Genomic DNA, 25,738 nt, shown 5'->3' with positions numbered 1-25,738 from the left:
CAGAACTTTCCTTTGACAATTTCATTTTTTTTATAGATATTTTGTAAATTATATTTATTTTTTTGTTATTTTGTTTTAAGCAAAAAATGAATGTTTTTGAATGATAAATAACACACACACACATATATATATATATATTACTCTTTTACTTGTTTCAGTCATTTGACTGCGGCCATGCTGGAGCACTGCCTTTAGTCAAGCAAATCGACCCTGGGACTTATTCTTTTATCGGTCTCTTTTGCCAAACCGCTAAGTGACGGGGACATAAACACACCAGCATCGGTTGTCAAGCAATGCTAGGGGGACAAACACAGACACACAAACATACACACACACACATATATACATATACGATGGGCTTCTTTCAGTTTCCGTCTACCAAATCCACTCACAAGGCTTTGGTAGGCCTGTTGGCTATAGCAGACTGAACCTGGAACCATGTGGTTGCTTAGTAAGCTACTTACCACACAGCCACTCCTGCACCCACCCACACACATCTCATTATTACCCCTTTGGTATTTCAAACTCAGGAGGTCTTCTCAGCCCAGCTAATCCCTCTCAACACTAACGAATGAAGAATCCCAATTAACACAGACATAATACTACCAGATAATGGATTTGGGAGATTCTGTCACTGAACTAAAAATCTTTCAGGACAGTGCTCCAGCATGACCATAATCCAACGACAATAAAGATTACCATTGCTATTTATCACAATTATTTTCGCTTCTTATTTTATTTTTTTGTGTTTTTGTTTTCAATTATATTTCACCTTTGGAATTTCAATTTCTGATAACGACACACCTGATAAAAGTCCGGTCGTTGACACGCATGTTTAAGTGGCTTAACGAAGCCGCAAGGAAGGAAGGGAGGGCAGCGGGGATTAACATCACAAAAAGGGACAGAGAGAAAGGTAAGGATTTCAAGCTTAAACTTCAAAACAGCAGTTTGTGTGAGATAACCAACTCATTAAGTCCATACCATTGCTACAGCAGGACTTAACCAGCCAGTGGTATGTGGCCATCTTGCATAGATTTCATTGCTGCAGACAAAGCATTTTTGAATAATAAACTACTCTTTTACTCTTTACTCTTTTAATTTGTTTCAGTCATTTGACTGTGGCCATGCTGGAGCACTGCTTTTAGTCGAGCAAATTGACCCCAGGACTTATTCTTTGTAAGTCTAGTACTTATTCTGTCAGTCTCTTTTGCCGAACTGCTAAGTTACCGGGACGTAAACACACCAGCATCGGTTGTCAAGCGATGTTGAGGGGACAAACACAGACACACAAACATATATATATACATATATATGACGGGCTTCTTTCAGTTTCCGTCTACCAAAATCCACTCACAAGGCTTTGGTCAGCCCGAGGCTATGGTAGAAGACACTTGCCCAAGGTGCCACACAGTGGGAGAGAACCCAGAACCATGTGGTTGGTAAGCAAGCTACTTACCACACAGCCACTCCTATGCCTACTAACCAAGATTTTCCAAAAGCACATATTGCTCACTATCTCTCTCTTCTTCTCTCTCTCTCTCTCCTCATTCTCCATATATATACAGAGTCCCTCAAACATCGTAATTGTATTTTTTGTTCTAACCACAAGCTACAATATACCACTAATATATAGACATGCATGCGTTACAGTATATGTGTAATATATACATGCATATATATATAAATATATATAAACATAAATATATATAGATATATAAATATATATAAACATATAAATATAAATATATATTTATATACATAAATATATAAATAATATATAAACATATATAAATAAATATTTGTATACATAAATATAATATATACATGTATATTATATACATATATAATATACATATGCATATTATATATATATATGCGTGTGTGCGTATATGTAGATTATTTCTTTTATTCTTTTAGCTGTTTCAGTCAACTGACTGTAGCCATGCTGGAGCACCGCATTTAGTCGAGCAAATCGACCCCAGGACTTATTCTTTGTAAGCCTAGTACTTATTCTATCGGTCTCTTTTGCCGAACCGCTAAGTTACGGGGACATAAACAAACCAGCATTGGTTGTCAAGCGATGTTGGGAGGACAAAGACAGACACAAACATATACACGCATATATATATACATATATACGACGGGCTTCTTTCAGTTTCCGTCTACCAAATTCACTCACAATGCTTTGGTCGGCCCGAGGCTATAGTAGAAGACACTTGCCCAAGGTGTCACGCAGTGGGACTGAACCCGGAACCATGTGGTTGGTAAGCAAGCTACTAACCACACAGCCACTCCTGCGCATATGTATATATTACACACATAACAAATTATTTTCTGCCCCAGAATGGTCGCAGCCTAATGACTGAAACAAGTAAACGGTAAAAAAAAGAAACATATTTTTAAACTCGAAAACACAGTTTCAAATCCCTTAACAGAAAGCTGCAAACATGTAATACACAGGTATAAGGGCCACCAATGAAAGCCTCCACATCTTCATCCTCCTCTTCTACCTTATCCCACCCCGTTCACTGGGACACACATCTGGGAAGTGAAATGGAAAAAAAAAAAAAAATAATAATAATAATAATAATAATCATAACAAAAAGAAAAAGAAAAAGCAGTATTTGTTTACAGTAAAAGACCACAGAAGACAAATTAATTAGTTAATTAACCAAAAGCAATTCCGGAAAAGTTAGCAGGAAAATCTCAATTAGAATATTCCGGAAGTTGATGACATCCTGTAGAAATAATACAGCCACACTCTCCGATGTGAGTTTACCAATGCTGAACGTGAAGATAAATGGAAGTTCTTCAGATTCGGTAGCAGTGAGTGAGGGACTTCAACCTTCAACTCCCACCTCCACAAAATCCTTAAATAAGGACCTGCTCCTTAGGGGAAAAAAAAAAGAAAAAAAAAAAGGAAAAAAAAAAAAAGAAAAAGAAAAATGTAAAAAAAAAAATCTGTCCCCAAATTTCTAAACTATTCATCCCATGTGTGTGTGTGTGTTATGAAGAGCACATGAAGAGGAATGAAAAATGTAAAGTTGAGTTTGGCCTCATTAAGGGTAATTTCTGATGATGGGAAGAATTCTGGGCCTGTCCTTAATGTCCCAAAGGTTTTCAGATGGTATTCTGTATATATCTATAGATCCTTTGAGTCTGTTTACATAAATGTCTTTGAGTATGTATACAAATGCTCCTATTTTCTCGTGCCAGTTACAACCTAACAGCAATTTTGTGGGGTTGCACCAAGCTCACCTCCACAAAATCCTTAAATAAGGACCTGCTCCTTAGGGAGAAAAAAAAGGAAAATGTAAAAAAAATCTGTCCCCAAATTTCTAAACTATTCATCGAAGTCAATCAAAAAGCACTCCACCTGTGTGTGTGTGTTATGAAGAGCACATGATAAGGATTGAAAAATGTAAAGTTGAGTTTGGCCTCATTAAGGGTAACTTCTGATGATGGGAAGAATTCTGGGGCCTGTCCTTAATGTCCCAAAGGTTTTCAGATGGTATTGTATATATATATATATATATATATATATATATAGATAGATCCTTTGAGTCTGTTTACAGGAATGTCTTTGAATATGTATACAAAAGCTCCTATTTTCTTGTGCCAGCTACATCCTGACAGCAATTTTTGGGGGGTTGCACTAAGCTGTGCCAATATAATCTTTCTCTGTCCGGGTTGCAGATCCATGGAATAAGCTGCCGGATGAGATAGTGAAGATGCTGACGACCGCCCGGTTCAAAGTCTCTCTTGACCAGAAATGGCCTGAACTCTTTGCATGAACACCCACCCTGTACACAACTCCATGTCCCCCTACATGGCCTTGCTTTTTGCTTTTTAAGCCAAAAAATTTACTTAACTTAACAGCCTCCTCAACTAAATAATATCAAACCCAAGCCATCTTCCCACAACTATATGTGTATGTGTGTGTATATATATATGAAACAGGCTTCTTTTAGTTTCCGTCTTCCAAATCTCCTCACAAAGCTTTGGTCAGCTTGGTGCTATATAAGAGGAGACATTTACCCAAGGTACCACACAGTGGCCTGAACTCATTGCATGAACACCCTCCCTGTACATAACTCTATGCCCCCCTACATGGCCCTGCTTTTGCTTTTTGAGCCAAAAAATTAACTTAACTTAGGATAAATACAATAATAATAATATTCCTTGGATGGAATTTAAGCTGATGCATCAAAATATTCACAAGTTCCATCCCTGGATTATTATCATTATTATTATTATTATTACTATATATATAATTTTGTTTGCTTGAGGCCTGACTCTCTGCGTCTTTTGCAGGCACCGCCAAGATGGTAAGCCCCTCAGTCTTATCATGAAAGGTGCAAAACTGAGTATTACCATTCTGGTTGACAACTGATGAAGAATTAGGGACCCTCTGTGTCTTATACGGACGTTTTTTTATCTACCCTTTATTTACAATGCATTTTTTCATTCATCTACGTATATATATAATATATATATATATATATATATATATATACATATATATATAATATACATATCTATATATACATGCGTATATATGTATATAAACACATGTATATATATATATATATATATTATATATATATATATTATACACATATATATATATATACATATCTATATATACATGCGTATATATGTATATAAACACATGTATATATATATATATATATATATATATAGATATATATATATAGATATATATATATACACATATATATATATACATATATGTATATATTTATATATATACACATACGTATGTATATAACTCAGAGTAGCAACAGAATGACTCAACCGAAATAAATAAATACACAGAAGACACCTCAAAAGTTAATAGATGCCATTATTTTTGAAAGATTTATTTCTGGAAATAAAATAATGTTAATTGATGCCTTAATCTGGTATTTCGAAGACATACCCTGCGCATAATACATTGAGAAGTTGGAAGTATCAAGTAGTGCCTTCACAGATAAACCGGTATAATGGGGAAGAGGTGGGGGTCTATTTACTTTTGAAATGTTTCTCTGTGCATATATATATGTATATATACACATATATATACACATATATATTTACATAATTTTTTAGAAATTTCTGTCAGCCTTTTTTCGAGTAGCGTGCGTACTGTGAAAAAATTATATGGTTAATGGACAATATGTCCAATTTTTGGGCATATTTGGCATTAGAATTTTTTTTCCTTTGCCCTCAATCATGAATTGTTTATAAATTTAACCGTTAAAGGTATTTTTTAATATGCTGGTCATTGATAAAATTTTTTTCGAGAAAATATATATTTTTTTTTTTCGAAAAGAATTTTATCCTCACATTTGATATACATATATATATATATATACATATGCATATATACAGTGCAAAGATATATATACATATATATATAAATATATATTCTGTAAATAATACTAATAGTATTTTATAAGCTTAAAGTTTATAAGCGATCACCACGCAGTGACTTAAAAAAATAGTCTAATAATGGGGTATATAAGCCCTCAACAGAAAAAAGTAGGTTTTCCAGCACGCGTGGGATACAAACCCACACCTCTGTTCATGTGACTGAGTGTGCTACCAGTTACACTAACGAACTTACCTACTTTTTTCTGTCAGATTTAAGAATTATAATTAGTTTGTAGTTTACTATTAAAGTCTGATATCCTCCATCCCTTGTATTAATCTTACGCAAAGAGGAGTCCCACATGTGTATCCATCCCTGGAATATATCCTACTACAAGATAACATGTGGTAACCACATAAAAACGTAAGAGATCTTAGATGCATGTTACAAGGTTTTTATCCGAATTATACTGTGCTTTTTTTTACTGCGAACGGTTTTACATTGTTTTTGTTGTTGCTGTCCAGAGATTATTTTGTTACTACTCTGAGTTTCCACAAAAGTTATGCCATTAGGCACTGTGCTACATACTCTTTAGTAAAAACAGCCTTCACTCTGGAACCAGTGATGAATTACAAAAATCGGAAGAGCAACGGAGCGCAATCTCGTTACTACAATAAATAATTACATACTCGCTCCTCATTTATAAATTCAAACCTGTGTGTGTGTGTTCTCTAAATCAGGAGTCTTTGACCACCAAACTACAAACCAGTAGAGGAGCATGGATCATTTGGTACCGGGCCTTGCACAAAGAACAGACTTTCAGTTATTAGCAATGGAAACGGTCTTTGTAAAGAATATTAATTTGTGCATCCAACTCAACCTAGGTTTGCTGAGTAAATGCCATAAACTGCAGGGATCGTCCTGAGGAAAATCATCTCATACACATGACAAACGCTTAGAGACAGATTAGATCGGAAGAAGAATTTCATCAAATTCTTATTTTGTTGACTCACAGACTGCAAGGTGTTTTTGCAATGTATAACATGTGTGTGTAATATACATGTAATACATATGTACCATATATGTGTGTGTGTGTGTGTGTGTGTGTGTGTGTGTGTGTGTGTGTGTGTGTGTGTGTGTGTGTGTGTGTGTGTGTGTGTGTGTGTGTGTGTGTGTGTGTGTGTGTGTGTGTGTGTGTGTGTGGTGTGCATATATGTGTGTGAATGTATGGAATATGGGTGTGTGTGCATGTATATATATGTGTATGTAATATATATATAATACTATATATCATATAGATTTATGTGTGTGTATATAATTATGTAATGTACATTTAATACATATGTATCATATCTTTTCAGGGTCGATAAATTAAGTACCAGTTACGCACTGGGGTCGATGTAATCGATTTAATCCGTTTGTCTGTCCTTGTTTGTCCCCTCTGTGTTTAGCCCCTTGTGGGTAGTAAAGAAATAGTTATATATATATACACATACACACATATATATACACATATATACAGGGTGGCCCAAAAGTAGGTTTACAGTTATTCAACTCTCTCTTTCCCATTCATATATCAACAGTTTAGATCTTAAATATAAAAACAAAAATATGAAACCATTATTCTTTGCTAATTTAATTAATTTTGTCAAACTCCTTTTTCAGTTTGTAAGACAGAAATTTAAATGTAATAAAATGTCTTAAAAGAAATTTCAAGCGCCTATGTGATAACTCTAAACCTACTTTTGGGCCACCTTGTATATATATATATATATATACTGTGTATAAACTCTGTACTTGGAATGACCAATTTTAAATACTATTGGATTTTACTCATAAGGTATTGGAATCTTACATATATACCATTCTGCCTAAAAAAATGGATCTACAAGTACAATATCCCTACATATCTCACATCTATTTTCTTTTATTTCCTCCACCTCACTCTCTATTTTATATCTTATCTAAATTAACGATTACTTAACCATCCTCTCACACCGTCTCCGATGAAGGCATATAATAAATATCCTGGAAACAGCTGTAAGACCTTCTATCTATAAATGTTCTAAAATCTACACAGCCTTGATTTTTTATCCCATTATGCAAAAAAATTTATATATATATATATTATATAAGAATTTTTTTATATATATATATATGTCTATCTTGATGTTTTGCGTTCTTGACCCACTTTGTATTTTTTTAATATATATATATATATGTATGTATGTATGTATGTATATGTGTGTGTGTATTAATTAAATTATATACTTATGCAGTTTATGGTATTTTCTTGTTTAGATGATCCCTTGGTCTGTGGATAAAGATTGACCGGCATGAAACCAGTCTCTGGTGCAGAAATAGACTCTCCATGAGTGTTCTGAAGAATTACAGTAAAAAGTTCCTTAAACAGGCTCAACCATTAATGTATATGTAACATGCGTTACAGCTGACAATCCTTCCGTGACCACCACTACCACCACACCACTCCGAGTGTTATCAGGTTTGATCACATGATAGTGGGGTCTAACCAAATGCCATCATCTTTCGGTTATGAATTAAGATAAAAAACGGAAAAACTTAAAATGTTTGTATTTCCACAATTTCTGTGACAGAATTGTTGAAGCATCAGAAAGGGGAAAAAAAAGTGCTTTGTGGATTTATTTTAACTCATTAGATTCTGGGTTCGAATCTAGGATCAACTTTGCCTTTCATCCACCATCCGTGAATTGATCAACATAAACAAAAAGTCCTGGGGTTGCTGGAATCAACCAAACACTTCTCGCAGTCGTAGGATTGGGTTTCGATTCCCAGACCGGGCGTTGTGTGTGTTTATTGAGTGAAAACACCTAAAAGCCCCACGAGGCTCCAGCAGGGGGTGGTAGCGACCCCTGCTGTACTCTTTCGCCCCAACTTTCTCTCACTCTCTCTTCCTGTTTCTTGAGTAACGCTGCGATGGACTGGCATCCATCCAGCTGGGTGGGAGGAGGACACACACATACACCATAGAAACTAGGAAACCGAGCCGATGAGCCTGGCTAGGCTTGAAAAGGGCGCATGAAAAAAATAAAAAAACCCTAACAATAATAATAATAATAATAATAAAAAGAGGAGTTCTTTCTAATTTTGGAACAAGGCCAGTAGTTTTAGGGGTTGGGGATTAATTTTATCAACCACAATGGGGTTACTTATTGACTCTGAAGGGATGAAAAGAAGAATCTACCTTAGTAGAATTTGAATTCAGAGCATAAAGGGCTGAAAGATCTGCTGCTAAGTATTTTGTCTGGCGCCTTAATGATTCCACCATCTTTTTTTTCTTTTTCCCATCCTTTCAAAGTTGATAATTAAATTACCTACACAAGACTGACAGAATTGGTAGAGCATCAAACAGATACAGAATGCCATGTGGTGTCTCTTTTGGGGCTGTGCAGTAAGGGTTCAAATCTCACCCACCTTCTGCCAGTAAGAGACATTTCTGTCAATATATCTATATACATCAATGTGTAATGGTGTCTGTCTGTGTGTCTGGGGTTACTCTAACTCCTCCCACACCGTCCAACCGATTTTAATGATTTTTGGCCCATAGGTAGATCACATGCCCAATTAAGGCCAGAATTTTTCGAAAACTCGATAAGGCTCAGTTGGCATCGATTTTTGTGAGCTCAATCGGGTGTCTGAATGGAAATTCCCATAATGATGTTATTTTTCTGGCAGCTTTTGCATTTTTTCCACTTGTAAAATTTCAACAAAATCGATAGAATATTCGTTTATTACTTCAGCCTCCCTTCACTGCACCATTCAACACATCGTCATCAGCTGCAAAAACTCCGCTCCATCATCAAAACTCCGCCAACTGCTCTGACCATTTTCCGTCTGCCTGCCACACATCTATTCATTCAGCAACAGCCTGCCAAACCAGATATAACAGCTTAATGGGCAATAGTTGGCACGGGGGACGTAGAAGATTTCAATACAAGGTCAGAGGTGGGCTTAACTTCAACACGGAAAACACGAGCAACGCTGGGGCCAACAGCTAGTTCATTCTTATTTTGACACAAGGCCAGCAATTTTGATGGAGTGGAGAAAGTTGATTACATCAACCCCAGCACTCAACTGGTATTTATTTCATCAACTCTGAAAGGATGAAAGACAGGGTCTACCTCGGCAGTTTTCAAGCTCAAAACAAAGAACCAGAAGAACTGCCCCTAAACATTTTCTCAGACATGCTAAGGGTCTCTGCCAGCCCCTAATGGCAATAATTTCTTACAGACACACGAGATGAAAACGTTGGGAGGAAGAGGACAGTCAACCACATCAGCCCCAGTATTTCACTGGTACTTTATTTTATCAGCCCCGATAAAAGATAAAAAGCCAAGATGACATCTGTGGGATTTGAACTCAGAACACAAGGTACCAGAAGAAATACTGCAAGGCATTTTCTCCGACGCTCTAACACTTCTGCCACGCCATTATCACCATTGAAGAACCAACCCACAACCAGGGTAATAAATAAATTATATTAAAATCAAAAATCAAAATTGAAATCGATCAACATCAATGGAAATTGTAGCTGTGATACCAGTGCCGGTGGCACGTAAGAGAACCATCCAAACGTGGCCGTTGCCAGCACCACCCCGACTGGCCTCCGTGCCAGTGGCACGTAAAAAAAGCACCATCCGATCGTGGCCGTTTGCCAGCCTCATCTGGCACGTAAAAAGCACCATCCGATCATGGCCGTTTGCCAGCCTCATCTGGCACCTGTGCAGGTGGCACGTAAAAAGCACCATCCGATCGTGGCCGTTGCCAGCCTCGTCTGGCCCGTGCCGGTGGTGGCCCGTAAAAAGCACCCACTACACTCACGGAGTGATTGGCATTAGGAAGGGCATCCAGCTGTAGAAACACTACCAGATCAGACTGGAGCCTGGTGCAACCTCCTGGCTTCCCAGACCCCAGTTGAACCGTCCAACCCATGCTAGCATGGAAAGCGGACGCTAAACGATGATGATGATGAATTAAGAATAATAAAATAATAATAAAAATAATAAAAATAAAAATAAAAATAATAATAATACATTTTCATTTATTTATTCATTATTTCTCTTAGTCTTTACTTTTTTTATTTTAATAATAATATTAATAATAATAATAGTAGTAATAATGAAGACAATAATATTAGTAATAACAAGAGGCAAGAGGTCTGTAGATACTGTTGTTTTGTACTGTTTTTGTTTTTTGTAAAGGGTTTGGGGGGAGAGGAGGGTAGGAATAGAAAGTTGTGAGGTTCATGCCTTTCTTTTTTTTTCTCTTTTTTTTTTTTTTTTCCAAGATCCATTATACAAAGACATATCAAAATATATGAAGCAGGTCCAATCCCAGATTGAAAGCAGTTTAAACGCACTTGGTTCTTTTACTTAAAACACACATCAACGTGACCACAACAATCACCACATCAATAAGAATTATAATTAATTATTAATAATAATAATGATGATGATGTTGATGATGATGATGATGATGATGATAATGATGATGATGAATTCAAATATAGGACACACCCCACCCCTTGCTCTACCCCAAGGGGGGCGAGAGGGGTAGGAGTGAATGTAGTCAATTTTATCAAGTCCAGTTCTTGATTGGCGGCATTTCATTTTAGCAACCCCAGAAATGGATGATGACGTCGACCTCTGCTAAGATTTGAAACCCAGAATCTATAAAAAAAAAGTAACTAAAAATTGCATGGGTTTTTTTAAACTTTTTTTTTTATTTCTGCTGCTTACATGATTCTGCCATAATAATAATAATAATAATAATCCTTTCTACTATAGGCGCAAGGCCTGAAATTTGGGGGCAAAGTCAACCCTGACAGAATATCAATGGACCAAATACCACAAAGAATTTCATCTGGCATGCTAACGATTCTACCAATTGGCTGCCGTAATAATAATAATAATAATAATAATAATAATAGTTTCAAATTTTAGGACAGAGTCAGCAGTTTTGAGGGGAGGGGGCAAGTCATTTACATCAATCCTAGTACTTCACAGGGACCTATTTTATAGACCCCCCTAGAAGGATGAAAGCCAAAGTCGACCTCAGCAGAATTTGAACTCAGAATGATGTAAAAGAAAAACAAAATGAGGCTAAGCATTTTTTTCCTGACATGCTAAGAATTCTGCCAGCTCACCATCTTAATAATAATAACAATAATAATAATAATAATAATAATGATAATCCTTTCTACTACAGGTATAAGGTCTGAAATTTGGGGGAGGGGGATAGTTGATAGCGTCGACCCCAGTACTCAACTGGTACTTAATATATCAACCCCACTGCCAAAAGGATGAACGGTAAAGTTGACCTTGGTGGAATTTGAACTCAGAACACTGCAGCAGACAAGATACTGCTAAGCGTTTCACCCAGTGTGCTAACAATTCAGCCACCTCGCCACCTTCATATAATAATAATAATAATAATAATAATAATATCTATTATTTCAAATTTTTGCCACAAGGGCAGCTTGGTGGGAGGTGGTGATGAGTCGATTACTTTGACCCCAGTGTGTCACTGGTACTTAATTTATCGACCCTGAAAGGATGAAAGGCAAAGTCAGCCTCAGCAGAATTTGAACTCAGAACCTGAAGGCGGATGAAACACCACTAGGCATTTCGTCCAGCATGCTCCGCCTTCATATAATAATAATAATAATAATAATAATAATAATAATAATAACAATGATGATGATGGTTTCAAATTTTGGCACAAGGCCAGCAATTTCGGGTTGCCTTTCATCCCACAAAGGATGAAAGGCAAAGTCTATCTCGGTGGCATCTGAACTCAAAACGCAGACAGATGGAATGCTGCTAAGCATTTTGGTACAAGGCCATCAATTTTGAGGGGCAGGGCTCAATCAATTGGTACATGGACCCCAGTACATGACTGCTACTTTATTTTACCTACTCTGGAGGATGAAAGGCAAAGTTAACCTCAGCAGGATTTGAACTCAGGGCATAAAGACCCGAAACATATAAATACCACAAGACATTTTTCAATAATTCTAATTATTCTGTTGATCCCCCCCTGCCCACCACCCCTAATAAAAATAATAATAATCCTAGCAATGGGGAATGGGGGCCGGTGCAATCGATTACACTGACCCCCAGGGCTCAGCTGGTGCTTATTTCACTGAGCCCCTAAGGATGAAAAGCAAAACTGACCTCAGCAGGATTTGAACTCAGAACATAGATGGACAAAATGTCAATGAACATTTTGTCTGGCTTGCTAACAATTCTGCCAGCTTGCTGCCTTCAATGACAATAATAATAATAATAATAATAAAAGGCTTTGAATGTTGGTACAAGGCCGGCGGATTTAGGGGGGGAAGGAGAATTCAGTTGATTACATCGACACCAATACGTGACTGGTACTTATTTTATCAATCTCAAAAGGATGAAAAGGTAAAGGTGACCTTGGCGGGATTTGAACTCAGAATGTAAAGCCAGAAGAGATACCTCCAAGCGTTTTGCTTGGTGTGCTAACGACTCAGCCAGCTCACTGCTTTAAATACTATAATAATAATACTAATAATAATAATACTAATAATAATAATAATACTAATAATAATAATAATAATAATAATAATAATAATAATCCTTTTTACTATGGGCACAAGACTTGAAATTTCTGAGGAGGGGTATGTCGATTGCATTGACCCCAGAGCACAACTGGTACTTATTTTATTGACCCTGAAAGGTAAAAAGGCTAAGTCGACCTCAGCAGAATTTGAACTCAGGACATAAAGATGGAAAAAAAATATTGTTAAGCAATTTACTCAGCATGTTCTGCTAGCTCGCCACCTGAATAATAATAATAATAATAATAATAATAATAATAACCCATTCTACATTGGGCACAAGGCCTGAAATTTTGAGGGGAGAGGGGGGTAAGTCAACTACATCGACCCCCAATGTTTCACTGGTATTTAATTTTGTCGACCCTGAAAGGATGAAAGGCAGAGTCGACCTCAGTGGAATTTGAACTCAAAACGTAACGACTGCTTAGCACTTTGCCTGGCGTGCTAACGATTCTGCCAGCTCGTCGCCTTAATAATAATAATAATAATAATAATAATAATGGTTTCAAAACTTTTGGCACACAGCCACAAATTTGGGAAAGAGAAGGGAGCAGTCAATTCTCTTGACCCCACTGGTACTTTATTTTATAATAATAATAATAATAATAATAATGCTTTCTAGAATAGGTGCGAGGTCAGAAATTTGGGGGAAGGGCATTAGTTGATTACAAAGACCCCGGTACATCACTGGTACTTTATTTTATCGGCTCTGGAGGGATGAAAGGCAAAGTTGACCTCGGCGGGATTTGAACTTAGAATGTAAAGGCCTGTAACTAAAATAGTGAAAAGTATTTTTGTCCATTGCTCTACCAACTCAACCAATCCACGGCATAAATAGTAGTAGCAGCAGCAATAGTAGTAGCAGTGGTAGTGGTGGTGGTGTGGTGGTGGTGGTAACAATGGATTTTTTTCATTTATATTTTAAATATTAAAAATTTTTTTAAATGGAAAAAAAAAATACCCAACATAATGAAATTGTAAATAATGAGTGGTAGGGGGAGGAGAGGGATAATGAAAGAGCAGTAGAGGGGGAGAGAGAGAGAGAAAGAGAGAGGAGGAGGAGAGGCAGAGGCGGAGAAGAGGGGGTGGAGGTGGAGACAGAGGGAGAGAGGAAATGCAGTAATATGTTGCAAAGGTATTAATTAATTAGGAAGATGTTAACTGGACCATGATGAACATCACTGAATCACCCAAGACCAAACTGGACAGCAGGTGAAATGCAACCCACACCGGCATTCGCTTCAAGCGACGTACCATCCCAGCTGCAGCTACTCTGCACCATGTGCAGTGTAGTGTAATTTGATTGTGCATCCATGTACACAGAATATAGCTGCAACATGCAGGATACGGTGCAACAATGCATCGCAGACTGATACAGAATGGTATGTTCAAGACCCTGGTTGTTACAGACAGCTAAGTCCCCAGGCCAACAGGCTCACACTGCAAAACTACATTTCATTATGCACTACACACGATGTCCTAATATCTGCATCACATATGTCCTAACTGCCACACAACACTCGCACAACTTGTCCCCAGACTATCATACTGTACCCCAGTACCCTATAACATTTGTCCTAATTGCTACACATGTCCTCCCTGTCACAACTCTATACCATACAGTTTGTCCTAATTGCTACACAAACATGTCCTCCCTATCACATCTCTATAACATACAATTTGTCCTAATTTCTACACATGTCCTTATCACATCTCTGTAACATACAGTTTGTCCTAATTGCTACACAAACATGTCCTCCCTATCACATCTCTATAACATACAATTTGTCCTAATTTCTACACATGTCCTCCCTATCACAACTCTATAACATACAGTTTGTCCTAATTGCTGTACATGTCCTTGAATCACGCAGCTCTATAGTATACAATATGTCCTAACCGCTACACAGCATGTCCTCACTATCACACAACTTGTCCTAACTGCCACAACACACCTCTTCCCATGGCCACCACACCATAACTTGTTCCTCACTCCCACACCATGTTTATGTCCTCCAGTTCTCACACTGTACCCTCTAAATAGTTTTAAATATTTTAAAGAAATGAAAAAATCATAATCTAAAATAATTAAATTAACGAGGGAAAAATTTTTTTTTAATTATCTATCATTCCCTCCATTCTCTCCTCCTCCCTCTCCCATCAGTCATCATCCTCCCCCTCCCTCATTAGCTCATATTCTTCCCTCCTCTATCAATTGTCTTCACTCTCTCTCTCTCTCCCCCTTCCTCTCATTGGTCTTTACTCTCTCTTTTTCCCTTAACACACACCCACTCTCTTCCTACTCTCTTTCCCCCCCTTTCATCATCCTCTTTCTGTTTTTTCTCCCCTACGGCCGTTTCTACCCCCACCTCTCTCCATTCTCTGTCTATTGCTCTCCCTCTCTCTCCCCCCCCCGCCCAGCAGTTTATGGTAGATACTTTCAATGATAAAAACCATCATCACCAGCATCAACGTAGACAGCATCACCCTCACCATCCTCTCCATCGTCGCCGTCAGCATCACCACCGTCATCGTCATCAACACCCCACAAAAAGCATCCTCATCATCGTGTCCATCCTCTTCCGTTTCCTCTCCTCCACTCCTACCCTCCACACCTCGACCTCTGCCCACCCAGTCCACCTACAAACACACGCACACACAAACACACACACAAACACACGCACACGCACACACACGCTCACACCTCTTGGGAGTACTGCTGCACCATCGTCTTGCGCATCTTATGTGCAGTTGTTGACCGCAGTTTTCTGTGCGGTTTCTGTTTCTGTGTCGCTCACTGCCTCTTCGCTCTCACTGCGCTCATCTTTTTTTATCTGAAACAAAAACAAAAGATTATTATTATTATTATTATTATTATTATTATTATTATTATTATTATTATTATTATTATTATTATTATTTCACAAACACACAAAACATTGTAAAGTATATTTGCCATCTGAATATGGCTAACCACAAAGGATGGGGTGTTACTGTAGCTTTTAGCCCCAGGAGATCATCTCCAGCTGGCTTTAGGCACACTATCTGTGCCCTTATGGTATTTGCAAAGGGAGGTCAAGCTTCTTCTTATCTCCTCAAAGACATACATCATCTCGAAAGAGTCCAGAAGCTGGCTACCCGCATGGGTCTTGGTCTCAAAAATTTGTCTTATGAAGAAAGGCTGAGGACACTCGACCTTTATTCTCTAGAAAAACGCTGCTGCCCTGGTGATCTCATTCTTGCTCACAACATCATAAGCGGAAAGTGTAACCTCTCAAAAGAGCTGTTCTTCACTTCTGCTCCAGAGCGTCGGCTGCGGGGTCATTCCGAAAAGCTCTACCTGCGACGATTTCATCTCCATCGAAGGAGAGGAGCTTTTTCCATCCGGGTTGCGGATCCGTGGAACAAGCTGCCAGACGAGATGGTGAAGATGCCGACGACCGCTTTGTTCAAAGTCTCCCTTGACCTCAAGTGGCCTGAACTCTTTGCATGAACACCACCCTGTACTTAACTCCATGTCCCCCTACATGGCCTTGCTATTTGCTTTTGAGCCAAATTAACTAACTAACTAACTCTCTCGTAAGCCTAAGTGATACGCACGGACCGCAGTTTCGAGATAGTTGCCTCTTGTCAACGGGTGGTAATCACCGGTTTACGATGAAAGGAAGACCTGTATGCAAATACTTATGGGTTTTTCAAGTAACTTCCGTCACTGATTTCGAAAAACTGTCTGCAAGCAATAATAAATCTCTGAACGAGATGTAAACAGTAACCGCTCGACAATGTAAAGTATAGTGTGCCTAAAGCCAGCTGGAGACGATGATCTCCTGGGGCTAAAAGCTACAGTAACACCCACCCTTAGTGGTTAGCCATATTGAGATGGCTAGTATACTTTACGTTGTCGAGCAGTTACTGTTTACATCTCGTTCAGAGATTTAATATTACACAAAACATTATACTGCTTTTATTATTGTTATTACTCTCTTTTTACTCTTTTACTTGTTTCAGTCATTTGACTGTGGCCATGCTGGAGCACTGCCTTTAGTCGAGCAAATCGACCCCGGGACTTATTCTTTGTAAGCCCAGTACTTATTCTTTGTAAGCCCAGTACTTATTCTATCGGATCTCTTTTGCTGAACCGCTAAGTGACGGAGACGTAAACACACCAGCATCGGTTGTCAAGCAATGCTAGGGAAACAAACACAGACACACAAACATATACACACACATACATATATATATATATACGACGGGCTTCTTTCAGTTTCCATCTACCAAATCCACTCACAAGGCTTTGGTCGGGCCTAGGCTACAGTAGAAGACACTTGCCCAAGGTGTCACACAGTGGGACTGAACCCAGAACCATGTGGTTGGGAAGCAAGCTACTTACCACACAACCACTCCTGCACCTATATATATATGAATGTGTATGTGTTGTGTTTACCCCACCACCACCGGTGTCGGTTTGTTTATATCCCTGTAACTTAGCATTTTGACAAAACAGAGCAAACAAGTACCAGACATTAAAAAAATAAGTACAGGAGGGGGGGAGGTGCAAACTGCTCAACTAAAACCCTTCAAGGCAGTGCCCCAGCATGGCAGCTGTCCAATGACTGAAACAAACAGAAAGATGAGAGAAGAACACGAGCTGTCAGCTTCCAAGACATTTCCATTCTCTACAAACTTCCATTTCGCATGGGTGGTCAAAGTTGGATTGGCTGACTTTCATTACAAACATACATCTCCGACATTTTTAACACCAACTCTGTGTGTGTGTGTACGTGTGTATGTGTAGGTGTGTGTGCGTATGTGTGTGTTCGTCTGTTTATGTGGGCGTCCACGTGAGTGTGAGGGGGTGTGGATGGTGTGTAGATGTTACCATGTGTAGGTGTGTGTGTGTAGGTGTAGGTGTGTGTGTGTGTATGTCTGTGTAGGTGTGTGCGTGTATATGTGTGTAGGTGTGTGTGTATGTGCATGTAGGTGTGTGTATGTATGTGTGTAGGTGTGTGTGTGTGTATGTGTGTGTAGGTGTAGGTGTGTGTGTGCAGGTGTGTGTATGTGTGTGTATGTATGTGTGTAGGTGTGTGTGTGTAGGTGTGTGTATGTATGTGTGTAGGTGTGTGTATGTGTGTGTAGGTGTGTGTGTGTATGTGTGTGTAGGTGTATGTGTGTGTGTATGTGTGTGTATGTGTATGTGTGTGTGTAGGTGTGTGTGTATGTGCATGTAGGTGTGTGTATGTATGTGTGTAGGTGTGTGTGTGCAGGTGTGTGTATGTGTGTGTAGGTGTGTGTGTGTATGTGTGTGTAGGTGTGTATGTAAGTGTGTAGGTATGTGTATGTGTGTGTATGTAGGTGTATGTGTGTAGGTGTGTGTGTGTCTGCTTTTTATTTTATTTCGATATTTTTAGTACGAATTTTACTGGAGCTCTTCTGGTCAGACTAATTACCTCCCTTCTACACTGATTATCTCCCTTTGCTAAACTCTCCCTCAAATCCACTCACAAGGCTTTGGTACACATATACCAAAGACACCGTGCAGAGGGGACGAACCCAGAATCATGTGGTTAGCAAGCATACTTGTGCCTATCTACCTCTATAACCATTTAACACACACATTGTATATTTATCTATCAAACGCACACATCATTCACGAAATCATAAATACATTATGTAAACTATAGATCTTTATTGCAATCAGACCTGGACACAATGCAGCAGTGGATCATGGACTGGCTGTGGACAAAGGTACCACCGAGTGTCTACTTACTCCCTCCACAACACTAATCTCAAAAAGTCTTCTTGTGAACGTAACCTGGAAGCTGTTCAGCGACGTGCAACCAAGATAATACCCTCCATCAGGCATTTGCCATATCCTGAAAGCCTTACTTCCCTGGGCATGGACACAATGAAACTCCGACGTCTGGCAACTGACTTGGCAGACAACCATATAATTATTAACCATCTTACAAACAATAACTCTGAGCACCTCTTCAAACTCCACCCATCTAACACCCGTGGACATGTTTACAAAGTCAGAAAACAGCACAGCTCCCATGACTTTCAGAAACACCTTTTCACGCTAAGAGTTGCTGAAGCATGGAACAGACTGCCGGCATCAGTTGTTAGTTGTCGGAGCACTGCATCCTTCAAAACTTCCATGCTTCCTGAGATTCCCCAACACTACACCTGATCTTTCTCCCCTCCATACACACGCAAGCATGTATCTGACTCATACATTGTTCGCTTCCCAGACATTTGTACATTACTGCATGTACTTTATACGCACTTTTGACAAGTTATGGTGCACCTGAGCACTGTATACAATAATTTCATTATATATTATCATTAATTTAAATCACCAACCACTCCCTCATACACACACACACAAATGCAGAGACACACGAAGACTCCTACAATTCTGGAGAGCATGTGTGTCTGTGTATGTGTGTGTGTGTGTGCATGTGTGTTTTGTTTTCGATATTTCAAACTTTACCTCGCCGGTCTTTAAACGATTGTAGAGTATCTTTGTGATGATGATGGTCCATATAATGTGCAGCAGCTGTAGGGACCCAAGAAGCCCGTTGTACAAGTAGTAGATAGGGGCCATACCAGTCACAGTTGGTGCGTAGAACAATGTGCTGTAGAGAATCCTGAAAAACAACAAAAAAAAAGATAATAATAATTTCTAACATGAACAAATAGCTGGAAGTTGTGGGTGGTACCTGCTTGCGTCTATGTAGCCTGGGCTTTTGATAGTCAAATGTCTTAAGACATTAAACTACAGTATCTACTTACTTAGACTCAATATAAACACAATACAGAGAACTACAGTGATCCCTCGCTACTTCGCGGTTCATCTATCACGGATTCACAACTTTGCAGATTTTTAAAATATATACATATATGAACAAATATACATATATGAGAGTCAAAACTATTGAAAAGGTTGCAAGATGCAACGAAAATTTTAGGACAATAAAAATAAGAAAAATGTGGAAATTTTACCAGCGAGTGTTAAATAATAAGGCACAAAAAGAAAATGACTCTCCCCAGACACAACAGAATATGCTTCAACACACGAACTCATATAAAGAATCTTGCAAACCAAATCCAAAAACGAAATATATATGAACGCCTAAAATTTTTCATTAAATCCATTAAAATATTAATAATAAATATTATTTCCTAGTCTAGGAACAACAAGCGTAAAATAGCAAATAAGCATATACAGGGGTATTTGAACTTAAGACGGGCTGTGATTGGTGCAATGGAGAGAGAGAGATGACCAATCACAGGCTTCTATTTTGTAATCTGGCCTGTGTAACAGTAACAATCTTTATTTCTTTAACCCTTTAGCATTTAATCCGGCCCAAATATTCCACCTGTTTTATGTTAAAACTGCCTGGATCCAACCTCTCACACCTACCCTACAATGTCATTTTAAAAAGATACAGCCACACCATTTAAGTTTTGAAGTTGCAAAATAATGTGTGATTAATTCAAAACAGCATGAATTAAATAAGCAATAAATTTCACAAAGAAATCTGAAAGCTAAAGGGTTATTGCTTAACAGTTGTCCTTGTTATTAATAGACTACTATAATGGGTGCGTTGTTAACAGTTCAGGGGAGGGTTTTAAAAGTCCAAATACACATTAAATAAATACTGTAAATATGGTGTCCCTACTTCGCGGAAATTCAGTTATCGCGGCCGGTCTCGGAACCAATCTACCGCGATAAACGAGGGATCACTGTATACCACAATGTGGGACCTACTTAAAGCTGGGCAGACTGTTAAATGTCTGAGATGCAAATACTATATAGTTGTAGCAAGTAGCTATTTTTAAATAGTAGCGCCAATTTGTGGTAGCTGGCAATATGATGTAATGTCATATTGCCAAAGAAATATTATTGTCGTTTTTCCATTGGTTAATATAACTGCTCATATAAGGATTCTAAAAGTTACTTAAAGAATATTTGCAGGAGTGGCTGTGTGGTAAGTAGCTTGCTTACCAACCACATGGTTCCGGGTTCAGTCCCACTGCATGGTACCTTGGGCAAGTGTCTTCTACTATAGCCTCGGACCAACCAAAGCCTTGTGAGTGGATTTGGTAGACGGAAACTGAAAGAAGCCCGTCGTGTATATAGTGAGAAATATATGTATGTGTGTGTTTGTGTGTCTGTGTTTGTCCCCCTAGCATCGCTTGACAACCGATGCTGGTGTGTTTACATCCTCGTAACTTAGCGGTTCGGCAAAATAGACCGATAGAATAAGTCCTGGGGGTCGATTTGCTCGACTAAAGGTGGTGCTCCAGCATGGCTGCAGTCAAATGACTGAAACAAGTAAAAGAGTAAAGAGAGTGTGGGATTTCGATTCTTTAAAGTCAAGTTTAGCTGTCATAAAAACCCTGGATTTTTGGAAAAACTTCAGTGTTTGTGGGATGTAACTAAACTCCACGACACTCACTCCTTTGAGACATTGGTGATTTTCAAACCATGTCCAAGGAAAATCCAACATAGTGTTTGTAACAGATGTTGTTGTTTGCCTGTGACCCTATCTATTCAGACACCTATTTAGGGTTTCTGGGACAGAAAAATAAAATGCTGAGTTGGAAATCTGTTTTGCTGGCCAACTGGTTGAGAATACAACATAGATTGGTTTCATTCTGAAATCCTGGGTATCACTTGGAACGGCATCCAGAGGTAGGGCCCGGGTTTGGGAATTCCAGAGTTTTTAGGAGTATGGGACCACACCTTAACCACTATATTGTTCCCAGCTCTATTGTGTCGGTGGCACGAGAAAATACATTCGAGCGGGGTCGTTGCCAGTACCGCCTGACTGGCCCTCGTGCTGGTGGCACATAAAAGCACCCACTATACTCTCAGAGTGGTTGGCGTTAGGAAGGGCATCCAGCTGTAGAAACTCTGCCAGATCAAGATTGGAGCCTGGTGCAGCCTCTGGTTTGCCAGTCCTCAGTCAAATCATCCAATCCATGCTAGCATGGAAAGTGGACATTAAACGATTATGATGATGATGATATACATATATATATACATATATATACATACATATTTATCATATACATACATCATATACATACATATATATACATATATATATATACATATATATACACACATATATATACATATATATACACATATATATATACATATATATACACACATATATACATATATATATACATATATATATATACATATATATATACACTATATATATAACATATATATATACACGTATATATATACACATATATTCACATATATATATACACATATATTCACATATATATACACATATATATATATACATATATATACACGTATATATATACATATATATATACACGTATATATATACACATATATTCACATATATATATATACACATATATTCACATATATATACACATATATATATATATATATACACATATATATACACATATACATATATACATATATGCATATACACACACACATATTATATATATATATATATATACACATATACATATATACATATATGCATATACACACACACATATATATATATATATATATACATAAGTTGAGTGTAGAAATTCGGGGTGAGTACTTGATAATTATAAGCACCTGTGTATACCGTTTGGTGGTGTAGGTGGTGGAGTAAATTGATCAAAATAAAAATAAAAATAAAAATAAAAACATGAGGCGAAGGATTCAGCGGTACATATGTTTCGGGCCTTATTAGACAGATTCATAACAAATCATAATGTATGTCTGTGGCCTTCTTCAGCCGCGCACAACAGCTTCCACAAGGACATGTGTTACTTCCGAAATTCTAGGTTGGGGATGCAAATCTTCTCGAGAAGATTTGCATCCCCAACCAAGAATTTCGGAAGTAACACATGTCCTTGTGGAAGCTGTTGTGCGCGGCTGAAGAAGGCCACAGACATACATTATGATTTGTTATGAATCTGTCTAATAAAGGCCCGAAACATATGTACCGCTGATCCTTCGCCTCATGTTTTTATTTTTATTTTTATTTTGATATATATATACATATATATATACATACATACATACATATATATATCAAATCGACTAACCCCTGCATCTCAAAATTTCAGGCCCTTGTACCTATAACATAAAGGATTATAATAATTTGACTTACTTGAAAGGGAAAATGTAGAGGCGTCCTATATACCAGGCAATTGTGAATACAATGAACAGGTGGTTACACCATTTGCGGTGTCCGGAGTAGCTGGCCATCTTGGTAGCCTGAAATATTGAGAAGAACATTAATTGATGTGACGGTGTGAGGAGAAACACAATGACAAAGATAAAACACACACACACACACACAAGTTAACAAGGGATGAAATTTCTGTGTCAGGATCAGCAACAAGTGGGCCCTAAATCCCAAATGCATCACCAGAAAGCTTTCTGTGGTTCTCAGGCTTTTTTCAAAGAGATTTTACATATTTTTATTATATCTGAGGCCTCACCAAAACCTTGAAAGTGGATTTGGTAGATGAAAACTAAAAAAAGCCCATTGTGAGAGACATAGGACAAGGTGGTGAAATATGATCTTTGGTTGTTGAGTTCCGTGGAGGTGAAGATAAGTGACTGAGAATTCTGGTGATTTGTTGTGCTTAAGAAGACACATCAAGCTAAGTGAAATCATGTCCGTGGACAGTGCCAGCGACACACAAAAGGCACCTGTGCCAATGACAAATAAAAGGCACCTGTACCAGCGACATGTAAAAGTCACCTGTGCCAGTGGCATATAATAGGCATCTGTGCTGGTCACACAAAAAAGGCACCTGTGCCAGTGACATGTAAAAGGCACCTGTACCAGTGATACATAAAAAGCACCTGTACCGGTGGCATATAATAGGCACCTGTGATGATGACACAAGGCACCTGTGCCGGTGACACATGAAAGGCACCTATGCCAGTGACATGTAAAAGGCACCTGTACCAGTGATACATAAAAAGCACCTGTACCGGTGGCATATAATAGGCACCTGTGCTGGTGACACAAGGCACCTGTGCTGGTGACACAAAAAAGGCATATATAAGACACACATAAGACACCCGGTACACTCTGTAAAGTGGTTGGTGTACGCAGGGATAACCATGGTTCACTTGTGTGTGGGGGGGTATGTTTGTCCCCTACCTCATGGGTTTGGTTTGTTTACATCCCTGTAACTTAGCAATTCAGTAGGGAGCCGATAGAATAAGGACCAAGCTTCGAAAAGAAATTAAGGGTCGAGGTCAATCTGGTCGACTGAAACCCTTCGAGGCGTTGCCCCAGTCTGGCCAGCATTCTAATGAATGAAAACAAGTAAAAGATGAAAGACGTTAAATAAAACAGAAATTCAAAGACAAAAAAAAGACAAAAAACGAAACACATTTGTAGGGGACTGAGGGGTTTCAAGATTGGAAAAGAGATGAGACTTACTTCGAGGAACGGATCAGCCATATCGTGAACAAGGAGGATGAGACAAGATATTCGGATAATGTTTTGGATCCAGGCAATAAACATCAATGTCATGGTAACAATATGGTGGATGAAGAGTTCCCAGAAGTCCTACGAAAATAAAAAGACAACAACATTGATGATGATGATGATTATGATGATCGTTTTCTACTTTAGGCACAAGGCCTGGATTTTATGGGGAGGGGGGACAGTCAATCACATCAACCCCGGTGTTCAACTGGTACTTAATTAACCGACCCCCAAAAGGATGAAAGCCAAGGTCGACCTCAGTGGAATTTGAACTCAGAACATAGCGACGGACAAAATACTACTCGGCATTTCACCCAGCATGCTAACAATTCTGTCAGCTCACTGCCCTAATAATGATAATAATAATAATAATAATAATAATAATAATAAAAAAATGAATGTAATGGAGAGAGAGAGGAAATGAGAGATGGATGGAGAGAGAGGAAGAGAAAAACAGAGAAGAGAGTTTGAAAGATATGTGTGTGTGTGTGTGTATGTATGTATATATAAATATATATATATATATATATATATATATATATATATATATATATAATATATATATATATATTATATATATATATATATGTTAGCCACTACACACATTTTTTCTCTCCTTTTTTTTTTCTGCTTCCCTCTCTGTAGAAGAGCGTAGGCTCGAAACGTAAAAGACTTTTTCCATTCCTGAGCATTATACTAATACATCTGTTTGTTTTGTACACCACCTGTCTTCGTTTTTTGTTTTTTCGTAAATTTTCCCTATGTATATATATATACTTCGTTACTATAGCAACAGTCCGATTATTTATTGATCACAATCAATAAACAATCAGACTGTTGCCATAGTAACGAAGCTAAGCACGCAGAGTGAAGCCACTTGACACAGATTGACCTTGACCTCTGCTGTGCATGAACACTAAGTTTTAATGTCCTAGCTCACTTCCGCTGTTTACAGCAGTGCTTGGAAGGAAGGTGTGTAGCACGAGATTGTCGCATTCACCATGGCAGAGGAAGTTGAGCAGAGAATTTGCATCAAACTTTGTCAAATGCTTGGCGATACTTGCTCAGGGGCCTACACAAAGTTTCCAAAAAAGTTTTCATCGTTCTCGACACAATCAAGGAGATCTTGTGCAACCCAAGCGTCTTCTTGGTCAGCTGAAAGCAGTTTTGGCACAAACTTGGCAGACACACGTCTCATACCTAAATCGTCAGTGA

General features: G+C 38.2%; 1 protein-coding gene and 1 long non-coding RNA gene across 6 annotated transcripts in view; both read right to left on the bottom strand.

Moving 5' to 3' along the window:
- Nucleotides 1–459: 459 nt before the first annotated feature.
- On the bottom strand, nucleotides 460–1,749 carry LOC118761623. Its single transcript, XR_004997518.1, has 3 exons — nucleotides 1,484–1,749; nucleotides 593–1,076; nucleotides 460–557 (listed from the first exon to the last, which is right to left on the bottom strand). It is a non-coding gene; the product is annotated as an uncharacterized LOC118761623 (long non-coding RNA).
- Nucleotides 1,750–2,613: 864 nt separating this feature from the next.
- The window catches only part of LOC115230564 (ceramide synthase 5), a 43,702-nt gene continuing 20,577 nt past the window's right edge, over nucleotides 2,614–25,738 (bottom strand). The window contains exons 6-10 of one of the 5 annotated variants that reach the window (XM_036499700.1): nucleotides 24,476–24,604; nucleotides 23,183–23,289; nucleotides 19,498–19,654; nucleotides 15,709–15,838; nucleotides 2,614–2,889 (exon numbers count right to left, since the gene is read on the bottom strand). In XM_036499700.1, coding sequence (XP_036355593.1) covers nucleotides 15,746–15,838; nucleotides 19,498–19,654; nucleotides 23,183–23,289; nucleotides 24,476–24,604 — 486 coding nt within the window. In that variant the 3' untranslated portion in view covers nucleotides 2,614–2,889; nucleotides 15,709–15,745. Of the gene's footprint in view, nucleotides 2,890–3,253; nucleotides 3,290–13,600; nucleotides 15,839–19,497; nucleotides 19,655–23,182; nucleotides 23,290–24,475; nucleotides 24,605–25,738 lie in introns of those variants that run through there. The other 4 variants (XM_036499701.1, XR_004997517.1, XR_004997516.1 and 1 more) reach the window with 4 other exon arrangements.

Source organism: Octopus sinensis, unplaced genomic scaffold (genome assembly GCF_006345805.1).
Source record: "Octopus sinensis unplaced genomic scaffold, ASM634580v1 Contig15794, whole genome shotgun sequence".
Classification (NCBI taxonomy): Eukaryota; Metazoa; Mollusca; class Cephalopoda; order Octopoda; family Octopodidae; genus Octopus; species Octopus sinensis.
Note: the sequence above shows the minus strand (reverse complement) of the source record. Positions and strands in the feature narration are given on the sequence as shown.